Raw genomic sequence first — 20,137 nt, 5'->3', positions numbered from 1 at the left:
ATTAACTTCATTGGGAGCTGCAGGTTCCCATCACTTCTCAGCTTTTGGCCCACCGATGTCAATAGGATTTATAGCTGAATGAGGGTTGAGTAGTTGTTGATACTTGGATTTTTTTTTTTTATAACCCAGAGACATTAGTTGACAGCACAAAAATGGCAGTGTATTTTGCACTTCCAAGATCCCAAAGAACTTTGCAGTCAATTAATTAATTAATTAATTCACACAACCCCCCTCCCCCCCCCGAGGTAGATCAGCAGTAGTATCCCCCTTTTGCAAAAGCAGAAACTGAAGCACAGAGAGGTTTAAGTGACTTGACCAAGGTCACACAGGAAGTCAATGGCAGAACAGAACACAGGTCTCCTGATTCATGGTCCTGCATTTTTCAGCCATTAGCCTATTCGTCTCATGGATTTCTTGTAAATATCACAAACACTTAGAGCAAATAATCCAGTCACTCATTAACACAAATAAGTCTGTCTGCTTCCTGGGTCTGAGTACTTTTAAGACACTGTGAAAATGGACACATCAATACAGCCCTCCACAGAAAAGCTGACAGTCACAGAATGGTGTCATGCTGCAATAACCAAAATCCCCTGCCAGGCAGCTGATGGTGCTTTCTAATCAACTTTGCAATGAATATTTCTTAAATCATTGTTAATCCACCATTTAAGCAGAGATATTGGTTCCAGACAACGAATCACAATACCTGGAGGGGAATATACCTGCCGTTTCCCCAGAGAGCAGGTGATTAACAGAGCACGCATGCTTGTCGGATGAGCTGGCACCAGTGGTGTTTATCACCTCAGAGCTCCTTGCCTGAAATGAAAGGAACTTTCATACAGGTTTTTGATGCAATCAGCTTTTATATATTGGGGAGTAGTAGGACAAGTGTAAAACTGCTCTTAAAGGAAAACTGCACCTGTTTTGCACTCTGGGGCAAATTCTGCTCTCAGTTACACAGATGCGCTTCCCACTGAAATCCGGACTGAGAGCAGGACTCTGATGCAGAAATGTCGTCCCCCCCGAAATGTTCACAAGGTAAGAAGTAGTTATGAACGAGCAACATTTTTAGAGGAACAGTGATCCCCTGTATGACCCAGACCTGAACTGAATGTTGAAGAGGCTGAAATATTTGCTTAATGTTTTTTCCCCCTCTGTCAGGGGTGCTGTAACAATTTGTATCATGGGGGTTCTGAGAGCCATTGAACCACACTGTAAACCCTGTATATGATGGAAGCCACTTCAAGCCGGGGGTGCTGCAGCACCCCTAGCTCCAACACCTATGCCCTCTGTTCTTCATTTTCTCCTTCCTCTGTGCTTCTGGGATTCCAGCCCACCCAGAATCAAGAGGAAGCCTGTCCCAAAGGGATTTCCACACCCAAGCACTTCAGGTAGTTTGGATAAGTTTGGAAATAAGGATCTAAATATTGGGGTGACTTTTTTCCCATGTCAAACCCCAATGCTGACCATCCTGAGCAACTCCTGAACACATCACCCATCACTGTTAACAAGCACTTGTCATGGTGATTAAACTTGTTACCTTGAATAAGGGGTGATAATTACACTTGTAGAAGGGCTCAAGGCAAAGATCAGCATTTGAACCCACCTTTCTTGAGTGTCTGTATATTTATTTATTTCCTCCAGTCCCTCTGGAACGTCTCCAGATTGATGCAATAGTTTGAAAGGCAGAATGTTTATTCTACTGAGAGCTGGGGATTCAGCTGCAGAAGCCAATATGCTCCTCCTCTGGAGATCTCTGGATTTTTTTCACCAGAGTGGGCAGTTGCTTGTTTTTAGGGCTCGATTATCTATCTAATCTTTATATATCTATAATGCACCTATATATCATTTAGCCTTCAATTCAGATTAACATTGCCGGCCAAGATTTTCAAAAGCGATATGTGATTTGACTGGCTCCATTTTTGGGTGTCTAATTTAAGATCCCTTAAGGGAGCCTGATTTTCAGAAAGTGCTGAGCACATTTCCTCTTAAAACGGCTTGATTTTCATATGCCTCAAATTGGGGTCCCAAAAGTGTTGTGTTTACTGGGTGCATTTTTAAGCCTTGGCTTCTGGCTGTGTTAAGACGGGGTCCAATCCCAGAAAGCCTTACTCACAAGAGTAATCCTTTCTCACTCTAGCAGTATCATAGAAAGTAAAGTGAACTACTCGAGTGAGTGGGACAATGCAGAATCAGACCTATGGTTATACAAAGGATGTAGAATTAGATTTTAAGCATTAATAGGTATTGGCCTGAAATACTTGCTTCTCATATTACAGGTGGAGGAATGAAGCACCATCATAGATTTCACGCTTTGTGGACAGTCCATCCCCCATTCCTGCTCCAATAATAAAAACTTCAGCATTTCCTGGTGGAGCCAAGAAAAAAACTGATTAAGTGAAAGCTGGCAGCAGTCAAGAAACCCTGCTCTGTTGTAGCAAAAACTGTAGGAGACCAACCATCAACTTGAATAGGAGAGCAAACAGGGTCATTGTAGAGGTCAGATAGAAGAGACGTGTACTATGGCCCTGCTTCACCTGCGCTGTGGACTCTATACTTGGTCCTGAACTGAGATTCACCCCGGCAGCATTTATTCAAGGAGGTGGGGCAGTTCTTGTATGAAGCAGCACTGAACTGAGACTGAAAACCACACATCTGTCACTTTGTCGCTGGAGGCATTACAGGTAAAACCTCACTTTGCTGTTCTACTTATTTAAAGATTAAATAGGAGAAATATTAGTACTGGAAAAGCATCACAGATGCAACAAAAGGGATTTGGCTTTGGATTCTAACTTAGTCTTGGAGGTATAATGTTACCTGGAGGATTTGCTTATATGACTCCAAAATGAGAGAGTGAGAGAGAGCGTTTTCAAAGAAGCAAGATGGGTTTGCTTTCCTCTAAAGAACCTCCCTGTGGAACGGTAAGTTATCAGAAGTAATCGGTAGTGGAGATCCTAAGATAACAATGACTGCACTGTATGCGGTAGTTAAATGATGCAGTAAAAAGGTAACTGGCAAGGTCCTATGTTGTCTATGTAAAATGAAGGAAATTTGACTTTGTGAATAGTACATGAGAATTCCTCATGGACAGTTAAGAGTTAGAAGGCTGTGTCATGTATCACTGGAAAGATAACATCTGCTAGACTTACAATAGCATTGTGGGTTTAGTCTTGATGTACAGAGGCATTATTGGCTTTCACACAGAGGACATGTACAGATGCACAACATTTCCTCCCAGTGGGGTGGGGCGTTAATTAAGTAATGCTGTCCCATCTTAGAGGAGCACTGTGAAGCTAATTCACTGATGTTTATAAAGGGCTTTGAGATCCTTGGAGGACAGGGTCTATAAAGAAAAAAGGACTTTCCCTGTGATGCATAAAGCAGGCTGTAGTCAAGGTTAAATATGCAGGTACACTGCGGGAGGGGAAATACGGGTGGGCAGGATTTGTTGATTTCCCAGAATTCTAACAACCTATAAGGCTAAGTTCAGTTGTTTTCCCCTAAGAGATAGAGAGCCTATCAGGCCAACATTTGGTGGAAATATTTGTAAAAGAGGGATTGGGAACATTTTCTGAAGGGCAATAAAAGAGGCTGAATAGTTCAAATATGAAGTAGGAACAAAATGTTCGTTCTTGCTTGCTGGCTTATTTCTACTTCGGACTCAGTGGAAAACTGCAGAAAGAGCCATTGAATAGTGAGGTATATAATATTGCACCAAAAACTATATTAAAAGAACATCAAGTTGCAGTGGGGGAGGTTTAGATTGGATATTAGGAAAAACTTTTTCACTAAGAGGGTGGTGAAACACTGGAATGCGTTACCTAGGGAGGTGGTAGAATCTCCTTCCTTAGAGGTTTTTAAGGTCAGGCTTGACAAAGCCCTGGCTGGGATGATTTAACTGGGAATTGGTCCTGCTTTGAGCAGGGGGTTGGACTAGATGACCTTCTGGGGTCCCTTCCAACCCTGATATTCTATGATTCTATGATTCTATGATTGCAAAGCCAAGCACTCTGAAGTTAGGAAATGCCAGAATGAAGGTTGCCTGTGCACCTTTAATTCAGCACCCTTGTGCATATGCATTATGAGACACTGTTTAATTACTGATTTCAGAGTAGCAGCCGTGTTAGTCTGCATTCGCAAAAAGAAAAGGAGGACTTGTGGCACCTTAGAGACTAACCAATTTATTTGAGCATAAGCTTTCGTGAGCTACAGCCCACTTCATCGGATGTAGCTGTAGCTCATGAAAGCTCATGCTCAAATAAATTGGTTAGTCGCTAAGGTGCCACAAGTCCTCCTTTTCTTTAATTACTATGGTGAGAGATTGTGCCACACACTCCCAAAGAAACTGAGGAACTGCCCGATCAGCATCCCGTACAGCAAACAGGAGAAGATCAAGAATGAGCTCTCAAAACTGGAGACTTTCATACAAAAGCAACCTTCCACACAAACGTCCACGTGGCTGGACTTTATAAAAATGAGACAAGCCATTTACAATGCATGCTTTACTTCTCTACCGAGGAAAAAGGACAGTAAACTCCTATATGCCACAGGGGGCTACAGCAGTGGTACCCTTAACTCACCCAACAGCATTGTTAATCTATCCAACCGCACACTTAGCCCAGCAAAAGAGTCTGTCCTATCTTGGGGACTCTTTCTGCCCCACCACCCCCACAAACATGATACAGTTCTGTGATGATCTGGAAGCCTACTTTTGCCATCTCCGACTCAAGGAATATTTTCAATACACCATTGAACAGTGCACTGACCCACAGGAACCCTCCTACCAACACTACAAGAAGAAGAATTCTGCATGGGCTCCTCCTGATGGTCAAAATGACAGACTGGACTTCTACATAGAGTGCTTCCGCAGATGTGCACAGGCTGAAATTGTGAACAAATGGCATCACTTGCCCCATAAGCTCATCCGTACAAAATGCAATGCCATCCACAGCCTCAGAAACAACTCTGACATTATAATCAAAGGGGCTGACAAAGGAGGTGCTATAGTCATCATGAACAAGTCAGATTATGAGCAGGAGGCTGCCAGGCAACTCTCCAACACCACATTCTACTGGCCACTATCCTCCAATCCCACTGAGGAGTACCAAAAGAAACTACACCATCTGCTCAAGAAACTCCTTGAAAAAGCACAGGAACAGATCTGTGCAGACACATGCCTAGAACCCCGACCAGGGGTATTCTATCTGCTACCCAAGGTCCATAAACCTGGAAATCCTGGACACCCCATCATCTCAGGCATTGGCACTCTTACAGCAGGATTGTCTGGCTATTTGGACTCTCTCCTCAGACCCTATGAGACTCCTAGCTATCTTCGAGACACCACCGACTTCCTTAGGAAACTACAATGCATTGATGATCTTCCTGAAAACACCATCCTGGCCACCATGGATGTAGAAGCTCTTTACACTAATATTCCACATAAGGATGGACTACAAGCTGTCAGGAACAGTATCCCTGATGAGGCCACGGCACATCTGGTGGCTGAGCTTTGTGACTTTGTCCTCACCCACAACCATTTCAGATTTGGGGACAACTTATACCTTCAAGTCAGCGGCACTGCTATGGGTACCTGCATTGGCCCCACGGTATGCCAACATCTTTATGGCTGACTTAGAACAACGCTTCCTCAGCTCTTGCCCCCTAGCGCCCATCCTCTACTTGCGCTACACTGATGACATCTGTGACGGGTTGGATCACAGAAAACCCCTTGGGAACTGCCAACTGATGTGTTGAGATGACTTCTAACCCATTTTCCCTGCCAGCTTGGGACTCTAGAAACTTGCCTTGTTTGAGCCAGACATGCTTGCCTGCTGCAAACACAGACCCAGGTCTGAACCACATCCCCCAAAAGCTGCAGGCTTAACTGAAAATGGCTTAAGAAGTGTTCCTGTCTCCAACACTCAGATGTCCAGCTCCCAATGGCGTCCAAACCCCAAATAAATCCATTTTACCCTGTATAAAGCATACTCTGGGTTAATTAATAAGTATTATTAATACATACTATGTGTTAATTAATAAGTAAAAAGTTATTTTATTAAATACAAAAAGTAGGATTTAAGTGGTTCCAAGTGATAACATACAGAACAAAGTGAATTACCAAATAAAATAAAACACGCAAGTCTATGCCTAATACTATAAAAAGTGATTACAGATGAAACCTCACCCTCCGAGATGTTCCAGTAAGCTTCTTTACAGACGAGCCTCTTTCTAGTCTGGGTCTAGCAATCACTCACACCCCTGTGGTTACTGTCCTTTGTTCCAGTTTCTTTCAGGTATCTTTGGGGGTGGAGATGCTATCTCTTGGGCCAGCTGAAGACAAAATGGAGGGGTCTCCCAGGGGTTTAAATAGACTTTCTCTTGTGGGTGGACACCCTTCCCTCCCCTTGTGTAGAATCCCAGCTACAAGATGGAGTTTTGAAGTCACATGGTCAAGTCACATGTCCATGCATGACTCAGAACTTACAGGTAGCAGCCATGGTTCACATGCTACCTTGAACTTCCTCAAGTAGACTTCTTATGTGGATTGGAGTCTTCCAAGATCCATTGTTCATTAAGTGTTTCTTGATTGGGCACTTAATTTGCACATTCCTTTCTCAAAAAGCTGACCAAATGCTTTACTAAGGTTACTTGAAATCAAACCAGTACACAGCCAATATTCATAACTTCGAATACAAAAATGATACAAGAATACAAATAGGATGAATAGATTCAGTAGATCATAACCTTTACAGAGATATGTTACATGGCATATGTAGCATAAAACATATTCCAGTTATGTCATATATACTTTCATAAGCATATTTCCATAAAGCCTTATGGGGTGCAAGGTCACAACATCTTCATCATATGGACCCACAGGAAGGAGGCCCTTGAAGAATTCCACCTGAATTTCAACAATTTCCACCCCACCATCAACCTCAGCCTGGACCATTCCACACAAGAGATCCACTTTCTGGACATTACAATTCAAATAAGTGATGGTCACATAAACACCACCCTATACTGGAAACCTACTGACCACTATACTTACCTACATGCCTCCAGCTTCCATCACACGATCCATTGTCTACAGCAGGGGTTCCCAAACTTAGCTCGCGGCTTATTCAGGGTAAGCCCCTGGCAGGCCATGAGATGCTTTATTTACCTGAGTGTCCACAGATACAGCCACTCACAGCTCCCAGTGGCTGTGGTTTGCCATTCCCGGCCAATGGGAACTGTGGAAAGAGGTGGCCCGGCCCGCACTGCTTCCCGCAGCTCCCATTGGCCAGGAATGGTAAACTGCAGCCACCAGGAGCTGCGAGCAGCTGTACCTGAGGATGCTCAGGTAAACAAAGGATCTCACGGCCTGCCAGGAGTTTACCCTGAACAAGTCGTGAACCAAGTTTGGGAACCCCTGGTCTACAGCCAAGCCCTAAGATACAACAGCATTTGCTCCAATCCCTCAGACAGAGACAAACTCCTAACAAGATCTTTATTAAGCATTCTTACAACTACAATACCCACCTAGGGAAGTGAGGAAACAGACTGACAGAGCGAGACAGGTACCCAGAAGTCATCTACTTCAGGATAGGTCCAACAAGGAAAATAACAGAACACGACTGGCTATCAAGTACAGCCCCCAGCTAAAACCTCTCCAGAACATCATCAACGATCTACAACTTATCCTGGAAAACGATCCCTCACTCTCACAGATTTTGGGAGGCAGGCCAGTCATCACTTACAGACAGCTCCCCTAGTTAAGCAAATACTCACCAGCAACTACACACCACACCACAGAAACACTAACCCAGGAACCAATTCCTGTAACAAACACTGTTGCCTACTCTGTCCCCATATCTACTCTAGCGACACATCAAAGGACCCAACCACATCAGCCACACCATCAGGGGCTCATTCACCTACACATCTACCAATGTGGTATATGCCATCAGGGCCAGCAATGCCCCTCTGCCATGTACATTGGCCGAATTGGACAGTCTCTACATAAAAGAATAAATGGACACAAATCAGACATCAGGAATGGTAACATAGAAAAGCCACTAGGAGAACGCTTCCATCTCCCTGGACATTCTAGAACAGATTTAAAAGTAGCCATATTTCAACAAAACTTCAAAAATGGACTTCAAAGAGAAATCACAGAGCTACGATTCATTTGCAAACTTAATGCCATTAATTTGGGCTTGAACAGGGACTGGGAGTGGCTGGCTCACTACAAAAGCAATTTCCCCTCTCTTGCTATTGACACCTCCTCCTCAACTATCGGGAGTGGACCACATCCCCCCTGATTGAATTGGCCTTGTCAGCACTGGTTCTCCACTTGTAAGGTAACTCCCTTCTCTTTGTTTGCCAGTGGATTTATGCCTGTATCTGTAATTTTCACTCCATGCATCTGAAGAAGTGAGTTTTTCACCCACAAAAGCTAATGCCCAAAAATATCTGTTACTCTTTAAGGTGCCACCGGACTCCTCAATGTTTTTGTGGATACAGACTAACATGGCTACCCCTCTGATCTTTAATTACATAATCACTTCTTACATTTTCATAGGATCCCTGCCTATCTGACTTACCTCTTCTAGATAGCATTGTCTTCCCCTGTGAAGAAAGGGGAGACAATCTGTGGTTGTCCATGATAGAGGGTGTTTCAGGATCTTCACAGTGCCATGCTTTGCTCCCTCCAAACACAGACGTTGGTTTGAAGAAACCTTCTAACGCGCACAGAGTGAAATTCCTCGTTGTGGAGGGGTCCAGCATAAGGGGAACGCAACACACTCAAGTCGCATTTAAACCCCAAGAGCCTGATTCACCCTTGCCCTGCACCTTGCATAGTCTTTCACATTAGTGGAAAGCAATTGTAAGAAGCTGCCAGATCAAAATGGTATATTTTTGTGCCCCCTCTGCACAGGTGTAAATAACTATGCACAGTGCAAGGCAATAAAATATCAGGGTCTGAGTGTCTGATCCTATGCATTGAAGTTAAGGGGAGCTGCACCATTGACTTCAATGGGTGCAGGATTGAGTCCTGCCAGTTTAAGTGGAACTCACATCATTCACGGGCCTTGTGTAGGCTCTCTTTCAGGGGTGAATTTCAACCAGACAGAGCAATATCTTGTATGTCTGCGCATGTGCATATCCAAGCATGATTCCTGAAAAGCTGATGAAGTTATTCTCCAGGAGGAGGGTAGTTTATCTGCCTTATCTTCTACTGCCAGTTGCTAAATTATTCCCAGTGTGTTAAACAATGTAATTAAACACATACACACACACTAAAAACCCTTGTTCTCAGTCAGAAGAGAGAGAGAGAGAGAGAGAGAGAGCGTGCGTCAGTCCCAGCCTTTAAGCTCTGTTAGTTTTAATTTGAGTTGTGGAATTAGTAATCAGTTTTGCTGGAACACTGTTGCGGGAAATAGATCTTAGCATGCACAAGGCCTAGGTACCGTTTCAAATGAGTATTTGTTAAGGAGAAACCATTCCCTGTCATGTTATGGTACATTACATGAGATTTATTTCCATTGTATTGAAAAATGCAAGTGAAAAAGGAATGTTCTTTCTCTATGTCAGCTGAGAGCTATGTCTGAATTTCATCTGATTTCTTTGAAATGAAATTGCTTTTTTAAATTAAATAACAAGACAAGACACTCCTGGTCTTTCCAGGGGATTGTTAAAGGTCCTAAGAGGAAAGGACTTTAACTACACAGAAGAGCAATAATACTCTATATATAAACAGTGGTTCTTAACCTTTACTGCAGCCTGCATCCCTTTGGTTCTCAAAATATGTTCTTGCACCCCTTGTCAAAAGCCGTTGAAGTAGGTCAGTTCTTTAAACCCAGATATATTTTTGTTTGTATATTACAGTAATCGTTAAATGTATAATGTTAATAAATACATAGATTTGATGAAACAAAGTAGTTGTACTTACGTGTCTGTGCTTCATTTGTGTTTTCGATGATTTACCTTCTAAAAAATCTGGCATGTCTGGCACCCCCAGAAAGGGCATCTTGTACCCCAAGGAGTGCGTGCACCCCAGGTTAAGAACCACTGCTATAAAACATGGGGAAGCTATATTAGCCGTTTCGGTGAATCTAAATGAAGTTTTTAATAATCCTGTGTGAAATGTTCACAACAAAACCAGAAGCCAGGCTCTCATCTGAATACTAGTGCTTCTGCTCTCCTTACCCAGTGTTGGAGGCATATTGACAAATAGAGATGATCATCTGATAACAGAAGTATCTTTCATCTAGCAAAAAAGGCATAACAAGATCCAGGGGTTGGAAGCCAAAGCCAGACAAATTCAGATTAGAAGTAAGGTGCAGCTTTTTCACAGTGTGGGTAATTAACCACTGGAACAATTTACCAAGGGAGATGGTAGATTCTCTGTCACCTGAAGTCTTTAAATCAACCCTGGATGCCTTTCTAAAATATATTCTATAGCTCTAACAGAAGTGCCAGGCATTGTGCAGGAATCACTTGGGTGAGGCTGTTTGGCCTGTGTTATGCAGGACACCAGACTAGATAATCACAGTGGTCCTTTTTTTACCTCAAAATCGATGAATCGTCTGCCCAAAGTGACCAGTGGGCTTAAAAAACAAAATGCTATGAATGAAGATGGCTGGAATGGAATTCGAGGGAAGGTGGGTTGTGTTTGTTGGAAGGAATAGGACTCAAAGGAATGTTTGGTACTTTTAGAGAAGGGTGATATGGCTTAGGTTAAAACCAGAACTACACTGGGGTTAAAATGACAGGTTTCAGAGTAACAGCCGTGTTAGTCTGTATTCGCAAAAAGAAAAGGAGTACTTGTGGCACCTTAGAGACTAACCAATTTATTTGAGCATAAGCTTTCGTGAGCTCATGAAAGCTTATGCTCAAATAAATTGGTTAGTCTCTAAGGTGCCACAAGTACTCCTTTTCTTTTTGGGGTTAAAATGTGACTCAGAAATGTGTGGCTTGGGATAACAAAGCTCTTGAGAGCCTTTGTGAAGCAAGGGGGCTCTCAGAAGGTTTTATTCCTCTGAATGACTGTTCTTTCAGTAACAGAAGGCCCCAGGTGAGAGAGCACATATATCCATGTGTGAATGCATGTGTGCGTCCACATGTGGCTTTGGGAAGGCCAGGAGACCAGTACAAACAAAAATCCTCACACTCCCCTTTTGAGCAGAATAACTAAGTCGGGAACCAGTTGCTCTTTAAAACTCTGGGGCTCTGGCAAAGCCTGGGAGTCTTTGAAACCTCTGCCCCTCTCCCTCCTCATCTCATGGCCGGATCAGGAATGGGGCTGGAAAATGACACAGAAGGCCCGGGAGGACACTTGTTTATCTGAGCTCCCATATCTGTGGATTCAGGGCTGTTCTTCTGAGGTGGCCCTCAACCCTTCTTCTCTATCATTCCTGACTGCGGGTGATGCTTTCACGAGCTGTTCTACTGCTGTGCCCTTTGACAACCCTAAGGGGGAAGGGGCCCACAGCAAGAGTCACATCAACTTGAATTCTTCACCAGCAGCAGTGCTGGGTGCTGTGTCAGGCCACAAGTAGACAGAATCCCTCCATCTAGCATCAGGACTAGTCCTTTTTATGCATCTGGCACATGACTGCAACCAATGAGGAGTCTCACCCAGCTGTGTGAGGAAGCACTTTTCCCAACTGACAGCTGCTCTTGTGCAGAAGGAAAGGCATTCCTAGTTGAGATAGACCCAAACAACTTGAGAACACCCCCAAATCTGGGCAGGGCAGTGGGTTTCCAAGTCTGGATATGACTCTAAACTTCTCAGCTAAGCCCTAACTCAGCTCTCCAATTGAATCAATGGATCTAAATCCCTCCAACTTTGGAAGGTGTGGATGAAATGCAGATTTCAATTTAGGGCGGGATTTTTGCCTCCTAGTTATCTGAGAAATTGATCCTAAGACAAAGCCATCCCTGAAAGTCTTTCCATTAACACCAACGGACTTTGCACCAGACCCCGAGACAGGGCAATGGCTGGAGGGGGTGTTTGTTTTGGTTAGCGCTCTCAACAGCTCAGTGAGTGGTGGAGCCGTATGCATCTGAATGTGGACTATGCCATCAAGCATTCAAAAATGAGTCCAAAGAGCTCAGAAAATAAAAGTAAACTCCCACAAAAATACATCATGCACAAAAGTAATCAACAGCTGAGAGTGTTTTTTGGGCCCACTACAAATGTCTTAGGTTACCATAGCTTCTTCTGTAACACCCTACCAACAGCAATATTCCCTTCCCTCCCTTGTTGTCCGTCCACCCCACCCCACCCCATGTTCTATTATATTACCTATATAGTACTGCAGTGTTTCCCAGACAGTTTGCTCAGGAAGACTTAGAATTGAATCTGAAGCAATGGCAGTGTTGGTTTAAGATAAATCTGGTGGCATTTTTACCATTTCTCTTTCCCCAGGCATTTCCAGCTAGGAAGGATTTTGTCACGACTACCTCCTTCTGTGAGTAGCTGCTCCAGAATCCTGTCTGGGCACTCCTTGTGTGCTTGGAAGGCAGTGTTTCAGAAGTGGCCATTAACAATGGCTGACACACTTTCTCCTTCACAGGATAGAGGCATGATGCTGCCTGCCCCCGGCCCGTATCAGAAGCTAGAACTAGGCTGGCAAACCAAGGGGAGGATTGGAAGCCTTCAGAGCCCGCAGAAATTTAACAATCAGGATTTCACCCTCCTGAGAGAGTACTACCTGAGCCGAGGCCTGCTGTTTGAAGATGACACCTTCCCAGCACATGTCAGTTCCATTGGTCCCAATCTGCTCTCAGCAGACAAGCTGAGCTACCTACAGTGGAAAAGACCAACGGTGAGTTCCTCCTGATGGCTTTCAATTGCGAAGCTGATTTCCTGGGTGTAAAAAGACAACAACTTTGATTTATCTCATGGCTGTTAGGTACAGCCCTCTGTGGAGGGCTGTGCCCAGCTATGCTGACTCGAGGGAAGCACTGGGAAGCATTGCGTCTTACGGACAGACCAAGGCTCCCAGGCCTGTGGGGGAGGGCGCCTGGTGTTACGTCTCCATTAGAGGGTGAGGGGGTGAAACGTGTGCTTCTCCACTGGCCAGCGCATGGGGGCAATGAGCAGGCGAGCACAGGGACTGAGATGACAGCCAGCCTTTGTGAAAGGGCACTAAAGGACGGTGTTCCTGGTATGTGTCCGCTCACATTACACCTGTGCGGGGATCAGCCACAATCTTGCCCTTAGTTAGAACCACTTAATTACAAGTATTTGTCCCAAAGCCCCATGGGATGGTGACCTGCCATCTTTTCAATTTATACCACAACCTCCTCTCAGCCCCAAAAACCTTCCTGCCTGCTTTTAAATTAGTAGACGTCAATAGAAATCATTTAAGCTGAAGTTTTCATTTATTTAGGGTTTTTTTTTAAGTATATCAGATCAGACCCTCAGCTGATGCAAATTGATGTGGCTCCACTGACTTCTGCTGAGTGACCCTTGATTACATCAGCTGAGATCTGGCCCATTCTCTCATTTTTAAGGCACAGATTCAGATCATTGGTCAGCTTGCACTGTCATTCCCTAAAATCTTGAGGGAAAGCTTTGCAGTCAGCCCTAGTTCTGCAAAGCCACGGGGCCAAATTCTGGTTACAACTCCACTGAAGTCATAGGGCCAGATGTAGGGAATGGTGTAAATTAGATCCTCCCCTTTTCCTCTAACCTAGATATCTATGTGCTCAGGCTCTCTTCAAGCCTACTTCTGCTTCTCCTACAGATGGGTAAGGGAGTCACCGGGGTTGTACTGGGGTCTGACACTGACAACACTTTTTAGGATTTGGTCCCGAGCATCACAGACTGTAGAAATGGAAACAGCCTGTTCTCCATTCCCATCCCCAAGCCAATTGCAGGATTGCCCCTAGTGCCCATTTTCTAGTGGTTTGTCCAGCCTGCTTTTTAAAAAGTCCCAAGCAATGGGACCTTTACCACTTCCCCAGGCAGGACTAGTGTACAACTGAACACATCTTTCTGTCACCCAGTAGAGCTGCACCTCTTGTAGCAAATTTGTCCGATGACTGTATTTCAGAGGTGGGCAAACTACGGCCCGCGGGCCACATCCGGCCCGTGGGACTGTCCTGCCCAGCCCCTGAGCTCCTGGCCCAGGAGGCTTGCCCCCCCATCCCCTCCTCTGTTCCCCCACCCATGTAGTTATGATGCTGCACGGGCAGCGGGGCTACGAGTTTCTGCCGCTCTGAGCTGCATGGTAAGGGGGCGGTGGCAACGTGCGTGTGCAGCGGTGGGGGGGTTGGGTAGGGGGTCCCAGGGGGCAGACAGGGAGCGGTTAGCGGCAGGGGGTCCTGGGAGCAGTCAGGGGACAGGGAGCAGGGTCGGTTGGATGGGACGGAGGTTCTGGGGCGGTCAGAGGTCGGGGAACGGGGGGGGGGGGTTGGATAGGGTGTGGGAGTCCCGGGGAGCCTGTCAGGGGGTGGGGGTGTGGATAGGGTTTGGGGCAGTCAGGAGACAGGGAGCGGGGGGCGGGGTTGGATAGGGGGTGGGGTCCCAGGGGGGCGGTTTGGGGTGAGGGGTCCCAGGAGGGGGAAGTAAGGGGACAAGGAGCAGGGGGGGTTGAATGGGTCAGGGGTTCTGACGGGGGCAGTCAGGGGGTGTGAAGTGGGAGGGGGCGAATAGGGGGCGGGAGTCAGGCTGTTTGGGGAGGCACAGCCTTTCCTACCCAGCCCTCCATAAAGTTTCGCACCCCAATGTGGCCCTCGGGCCAAAAAGTTTGTCCACCCTGCTGTATTTTGTCAACCACTTTTCTTAGCTCCCCCTGACATTTAATTTCTGGTTAGAAATCTGACGGCAAAGAAAAATAGCATCTTGGTCCTATTCTTCTCTCCTCATTCTGCATCTTCTGAGTCACATAGTATCTGGTTATTTAAGTGACAGATCGTTTTTACTGCTGTCAGTGTTCCAAATCCAATGTAGGAGCTGAGGAGCAAGCTGCCTTCTATTTTACCCTGTGCATCATCAAGAGAATTGCCAATTACATTCAGAGTCTGGGATCTTTATATCTGGTGCTAATGTGCAAAGCAGAAAGAAAACAGCTTGATTTTCAGACACCAGGCAGTGGTGAGTTAGAGAAAACTTGTTTTGACTTGTAAAGTGAGCCAATTTGATATAGGAGTCCTTGAGGGGGAACAGATTGGGAGCACCACAATGTCATTTTTATTGTTGCTTTTATTGATTGTGTAGTAGCTGCACTTGGACAGTAGCTGTGAAGATTAAGGGCCATGTTTTCAGACCCAGCCTCTGGTTTTGTGCCACAGAGAGGTGTGTGCTGTTATTTGCACCTGCAAAACTGTGTGTTCACATGTTCTGCATGTGCAATTTCAAGCACTGTTGTTATAGCTAGGGGTGATTAATACTGAAGTAGGCAGGGATCCTGTGGGGAAAATAGTATGTGATTATCTCATTACAGACTCTCTCATAATTACAGCTGTATGAAAAAAATTGGATGAATATTTTATTCACCAAAAACGTTGTTTCAGATTAACCAAAATTATGAACCAATTCATGTTGAATTTGGCAAATAGTTTTGGCTGAAAAAATAAAAAATAAATTTAAAAAAGTTGGAATATTTCATTTTTAAATGAAACATTTTGTTTTTTTCATTTTCAGACAATGTTTCATTTTGAAATTTGCCTAAATGTAATTGAAAAGAAATGGGATCCCTCCCACCAAATCATTTCGGTAAAACAAAAGAATGTTGGTCAACACCAAATTAATGTAGGGGGAGGGTTCATTTTGGGGGGGAAAAAAAAGGAGAAGAAGTTAGTTTAGGTTAATCCAAAACAATTTTTGTTTTGGTTCAGGCAACAAAATGAATATTCAGTTATTTGCACAGCCCTAAGTATAATTCACATGCACAAAGAGGCTGTCAAGGTTCCTTCCCCATCTGAACTCTAGGGTACAGATGTGGGGACCTGTGTGAAAACCTCCTAAGCTTACTTTTACCAGCTTAGGTTTAAAACTTCCCCAAGGTACAAACTATTTTACCCTTTGCCCTTGGACTTCCACTGCCACCACCAAACTTTATCTGGGTTCCTGAGAAAACGTTGTTTGGAAACATCTTTCCCCCCAAAATCCTCCCAACCCTTGCACCCCACTTCCTGGGGAAGGTATGGTAAAAATCCTCACCGATTTGCATAGGTGACCACAGACCCAAACCCTTAGATCTTAGAACAATGAAAAAGCATTCAGTTTTCTTACAAGAAGACTTTTAATAGAAGTAAAAAAGAATCACCTCTGTAAAATCAGGATGGTAAATACCTTACAGGGTAATTAGATTCAAAACAGAGAATCCCTCTAAGCAAAACCTTAAGTTACAAAAAAGACACAGACAGGAATATTCATTCTATTCAGCACAGCTATTTTCTCAGCCATTTAAAGAAATCATAATCTAACACATACCTAGCTAGATTACTTACTAAATTCTAAGACTCCATTCCTGTTCTGTCCCCAGCAAAAGCATCACACAGACCCTTTGTTTTTCTCCTTCCTCCCAGCTTTTGAAAGTATCTTGTCTCCTCATTGGTCATTTTGGTCAGGTGCCAGTGAGGTTACCTTTAACTTCTTAACCCTTTACAGGTGAAAGGATTTTTCCTCTGGCCAGGAGGGATTTTAAAGGTGATTACCCTTCCCTTTATATTTATGACAGAGGCTAAATCAAGATTGCACAGGCAACCTTAATTCTGGCATTTTCTGATTTCTGACTGTTTGACTTTGCAATCTCAAAAACATTCTTTTACTGTAGAGCAGGGATCGGCAACCTTTGGCACACGGCCTGCCAGGGTAAGCCCCCTGGTGGGCCAGGCCAGTTTGTTTACCTGCCGCGTCCGCAGGTTCAGACAATCGCGGCTTCCACTGTCCATGGTTCACCGTCCCAGGCCAATGGGGGCTGTGGGAAGGGCAGCCAGCACATCCCTCGGGCCGCGCCGCTGCCTGGAGCAGCGAACTGCGGCCAGTGGGAGCCGCGATCGGCCGAACCTGAGGATGCAGCAGGTAAACAAACTGGCCTGGCCACCGGGGGCTTACCCCAGTGGGCTGCGTGCCAAAGGTTGCCGATCCCTGATGGAGAGAGAGTGAGTGTGTGTGTATGTGTGTGTGTAATCATTATATTGCAGTAGTGCCAGGATGCTGCAATAGAGATCAAGATCGCACTGTGCTAGGCACTGCACAAACATCTCACTCAAGTCCATCCTTGCCCAGAAGAGTATGCAATCTGAATGGAGAAGCCAGACAAGGGTGGGTAGAGAAACTGAAGCACAGCGAGGTGAACTGACTTGCCCAAGGACACACAGTGAGTCAGTTGCAGAGCCAGAAAAGAACCCATGTCTCCTGACTCTCAGGCTGATCTTCTATTCACTGAAGCATGCTGCCTCTCTATTAGTTTGTATCAGTTGTATTGTAGCCAACTCTTGAGGCTGCATTCAGAATCAGGACCCTCCTGTGCTAGGCATTGTGCAAACACATTTAAAGACAATCCTTGCCCCCGAAAGAGCAATCTAACGGTCAGATTCAGGGCTGGCCTTACCATGAAGTGAACTGAGGCAGCTGCCTCAGGTGCCAGACTGGGGGCGGGGCGCCACTAGGACCCAGAGTGTAGAAAATTGTGTCTGCTGCTGGTGCATATGTGTAAGCAGTGTCAGGATGAGCTCCACCCTGACATCTGGTGGTGAGGTGTGGCAAGTTGTGGAAAAGAACTTCAGGGGCCGATCTCATTTGCATAGGCACACCCACCACGCCTAGAATGAGACCATAGCTGCCCAAATGGTCACTTTGGCTGCTGTGGGATCCCCAGTGTCTCTGTTATTGGGGCAGGAAGAATAAATTGTTATTACCCTGATTATGGGAACTGTGCTTGGAACTGTACGTGGCCTTTTGTTATGATGGAGGGATTCACCATCAACTAAGTAGCACTCGCTAGGCAAGGGTCATGGGTTCCAAAACTGTGTGAATGAAGAGAGGCTGGGGACAAGTAGTAATACTTGGTGGCATGGGCCCCTTGGTGAGGGCCTTACATGCTAATTGCACTTCCTCCTCTCTCCACTGTGGAATATCAGAGCTAATTTTGATTTCATTAGAAGTCTAGTTATAGGCTGCTGAGCTCACTTTGGGCTGACAGTGCACCAGCACTGGGGCTCCCCTACTACAAGCTGAATTCACCTAAGAGCTGAAATCACTGAGTGTTGTGTTAAGTAGTGGGGGAGCCTGAAGATATATTGTGGAGCAGTTTGCGGGACGGCTGGTGAAGCAGTTCGGCGCGGAGCAGTGTGTGGATGGCAGGAGCTGCTTGTGGGCTGTGGAGCTGAGCGAAGGAGTTTGTGGGGCGGCTGGCGGAGCGGAGCGCAGCTGAGCGAAGGAGTTCGTGGGGCGGCTGGCGGAGAGGAGCGCAGCTGAGCGAAGGAGTTTGTGGGGCGGCTGGCGGAGCGGAGCGCCGCTATGGAGCTATGGGGCGGTCAGCTTCAGATCATGTAAGGTGCCTCTTACCCCCGTCCCATTTCCACCCAGGTTGGGAGGTAAAGCTCTGCAGATAAACTTTCGAACTCTGGGGCTGCCCTGACCAGGGACAGAGACTTTTGGGGCATTGGACTTTTGGGACTTTGGGTGATTTGGGGTTGCTGGACTCAAGAACCAAAGGGAAAAGGGCATGCCCCAATTTGCCTGGGGTGGGTTTTTTTTTTGCTCACGGGTTGTGTTATGAATCCTGTTGGTGGTGTTTCCCCAACATAATGCCACATTGTTTCTCTCTGTTATTAAAAGGCTTTTGCTACACTCAAACTATGTGCTTGCGAGAGGGGAAGTATCGCCTCTTGGAGGCGCCCAGCGGGGGTGGTATATATTTGTCCCAGGTCACTGGGTGGGGGCTCGAGCCGGTTTGCATTGTGTTATTGGAATGGAACCCCTAGATATTGAACCCGGCCCTTGTTGCTGCCAACTCTGACGGGCAGAAGGGTTACATATGTATTCTCTCTGCTCTAGATGCACAGAGATGGTGGAGTGCTGTGTTGGAGGAAGGAGGGCACAAGAGACATAACAGGCAGGCAGGAGAAAAGGAGAGAGGCAATAACAGAAAGCAGCAGGAGCTGCAGGAAGAGAGAGGAGGAGGACGAGCCTGTTATGTATCTCTCTGGCACCCCCAGGAGCCTGGACTGATTAACACCCGCTTCTCAGGGAGCTTCCTGTTTCCTGCTGCTTCCCTGAACCCACTTGCGAAGAACAGGCAGTCAACTGAAGTAGTAGGAGCCAGTTAGGCCCTTAAGACGCTGATATCTTCCCTCACTCAGGCCCTGCTACCAGCCTGCTTATTTGTCCCTTTCCATTGAATGGTGAGAGCCACTATAGCTGGCACAGAACAGCAGTCCTGAGTGAAAGAAGAAAACGCCCCTCTGGGGCAGCATTCAGAAAAAGAAAGAGAGCAAAGGAAGCTTTTCTATCTAAACAGGAAGGAACTCTCCTGAGATACATAGACACAAATATTCACGGTGAGTCTTCAAAGTTTTGGCCCAAGCGAGGGGGCATGGAGGTGTCATTTGAGCTCCCCGCCTGAGGTGCCAAAATGTTGTGGGCCGGCCCTGGTCAGGTTAACTCAGGGTGAGTAGCACCTTACTCCACATGCAGACCCACGGTTCACGAAGAAAGGCGCCAGGCAGCATTAGTTAGGGCTTTGGAGTTTGGCCCTACTGTGAGATAAGACCCAGCAAGTGGGTGGAAGGGTTGTCTTGGTGACTCAGGGTGGCAGCGAGAGACGTATGTGGTTATCAGTACTAGCTCTGTGGTGATAAGTAGGTTTCAGGTTAAAAGGATCATTTAAAATGGGTGACTCAGGTTTTCTCTGGTGCCTGTGGCCCTCTGGGAACAAAGACGCTTATGGGACTTCTCTCCCGTAGCCTGCCTCCCTGTGCCAGAGGACTCTTGCAAGCGGGGAGGTAGGTCCAAGTGGGAACGAGTCACTCCTTGGCATGTAACACAGAGCAAACCCCAGGCTGGAGGCTGACCTGGACAAAGACTGCTGACTGAGAACCGGGGCAGAGGTGCTGCATTGTGGGCATGGCAACACACCCAGGTCTCACTGATCCCTGGCTAACTGCTGCTGCTATGCTGAGCACTTCG

The 20,137-nt window shown here is 45.9% G+C and overlaps 1 protein-coding gene across 1 annotated transcript in view; it reads left to right on the top strand.

Moving 5' to 3' along the window:
• Positions 1-516: 516 nt before the first annotated feature.
• Positions 517-20,137, top strand: part of CAPN13 (calpain 13) — a gene marked incomplete at both ends in the record, with an annotated part of 55,786 nt that continues 36,165 nt past the window's right edge. The window contains 2 exons of the mRNA XM_084624943.1: positions 517-600; positions 12,567-12,818. Coding sequence (XP_084481069.1) covers positions 517-600; positions 12,567-12,818 — 336 coding nt within the window. The remainder of the gene's footprint in view (positions 601-12,566; positions 12,819-20,137) is intronic.

Source organism: Lepidochelys olivacea (assembly GCF_965140295.1).
Source record: "Lepidochelys olivacea isolate rLepOli2 genome assembly, chromosome: 3".
Lineage (NCBI taxonomy): Eukaryota > Metazoa > Chordata > Testudines > Cheloniidae > Lepidochelys > Lepidochelys olivacea.
The sequence above is the reverse complement of the archived record's forward strand: the minus strand, read 5'-3'. Positions and strand labels throughout refer to the sequence as shown.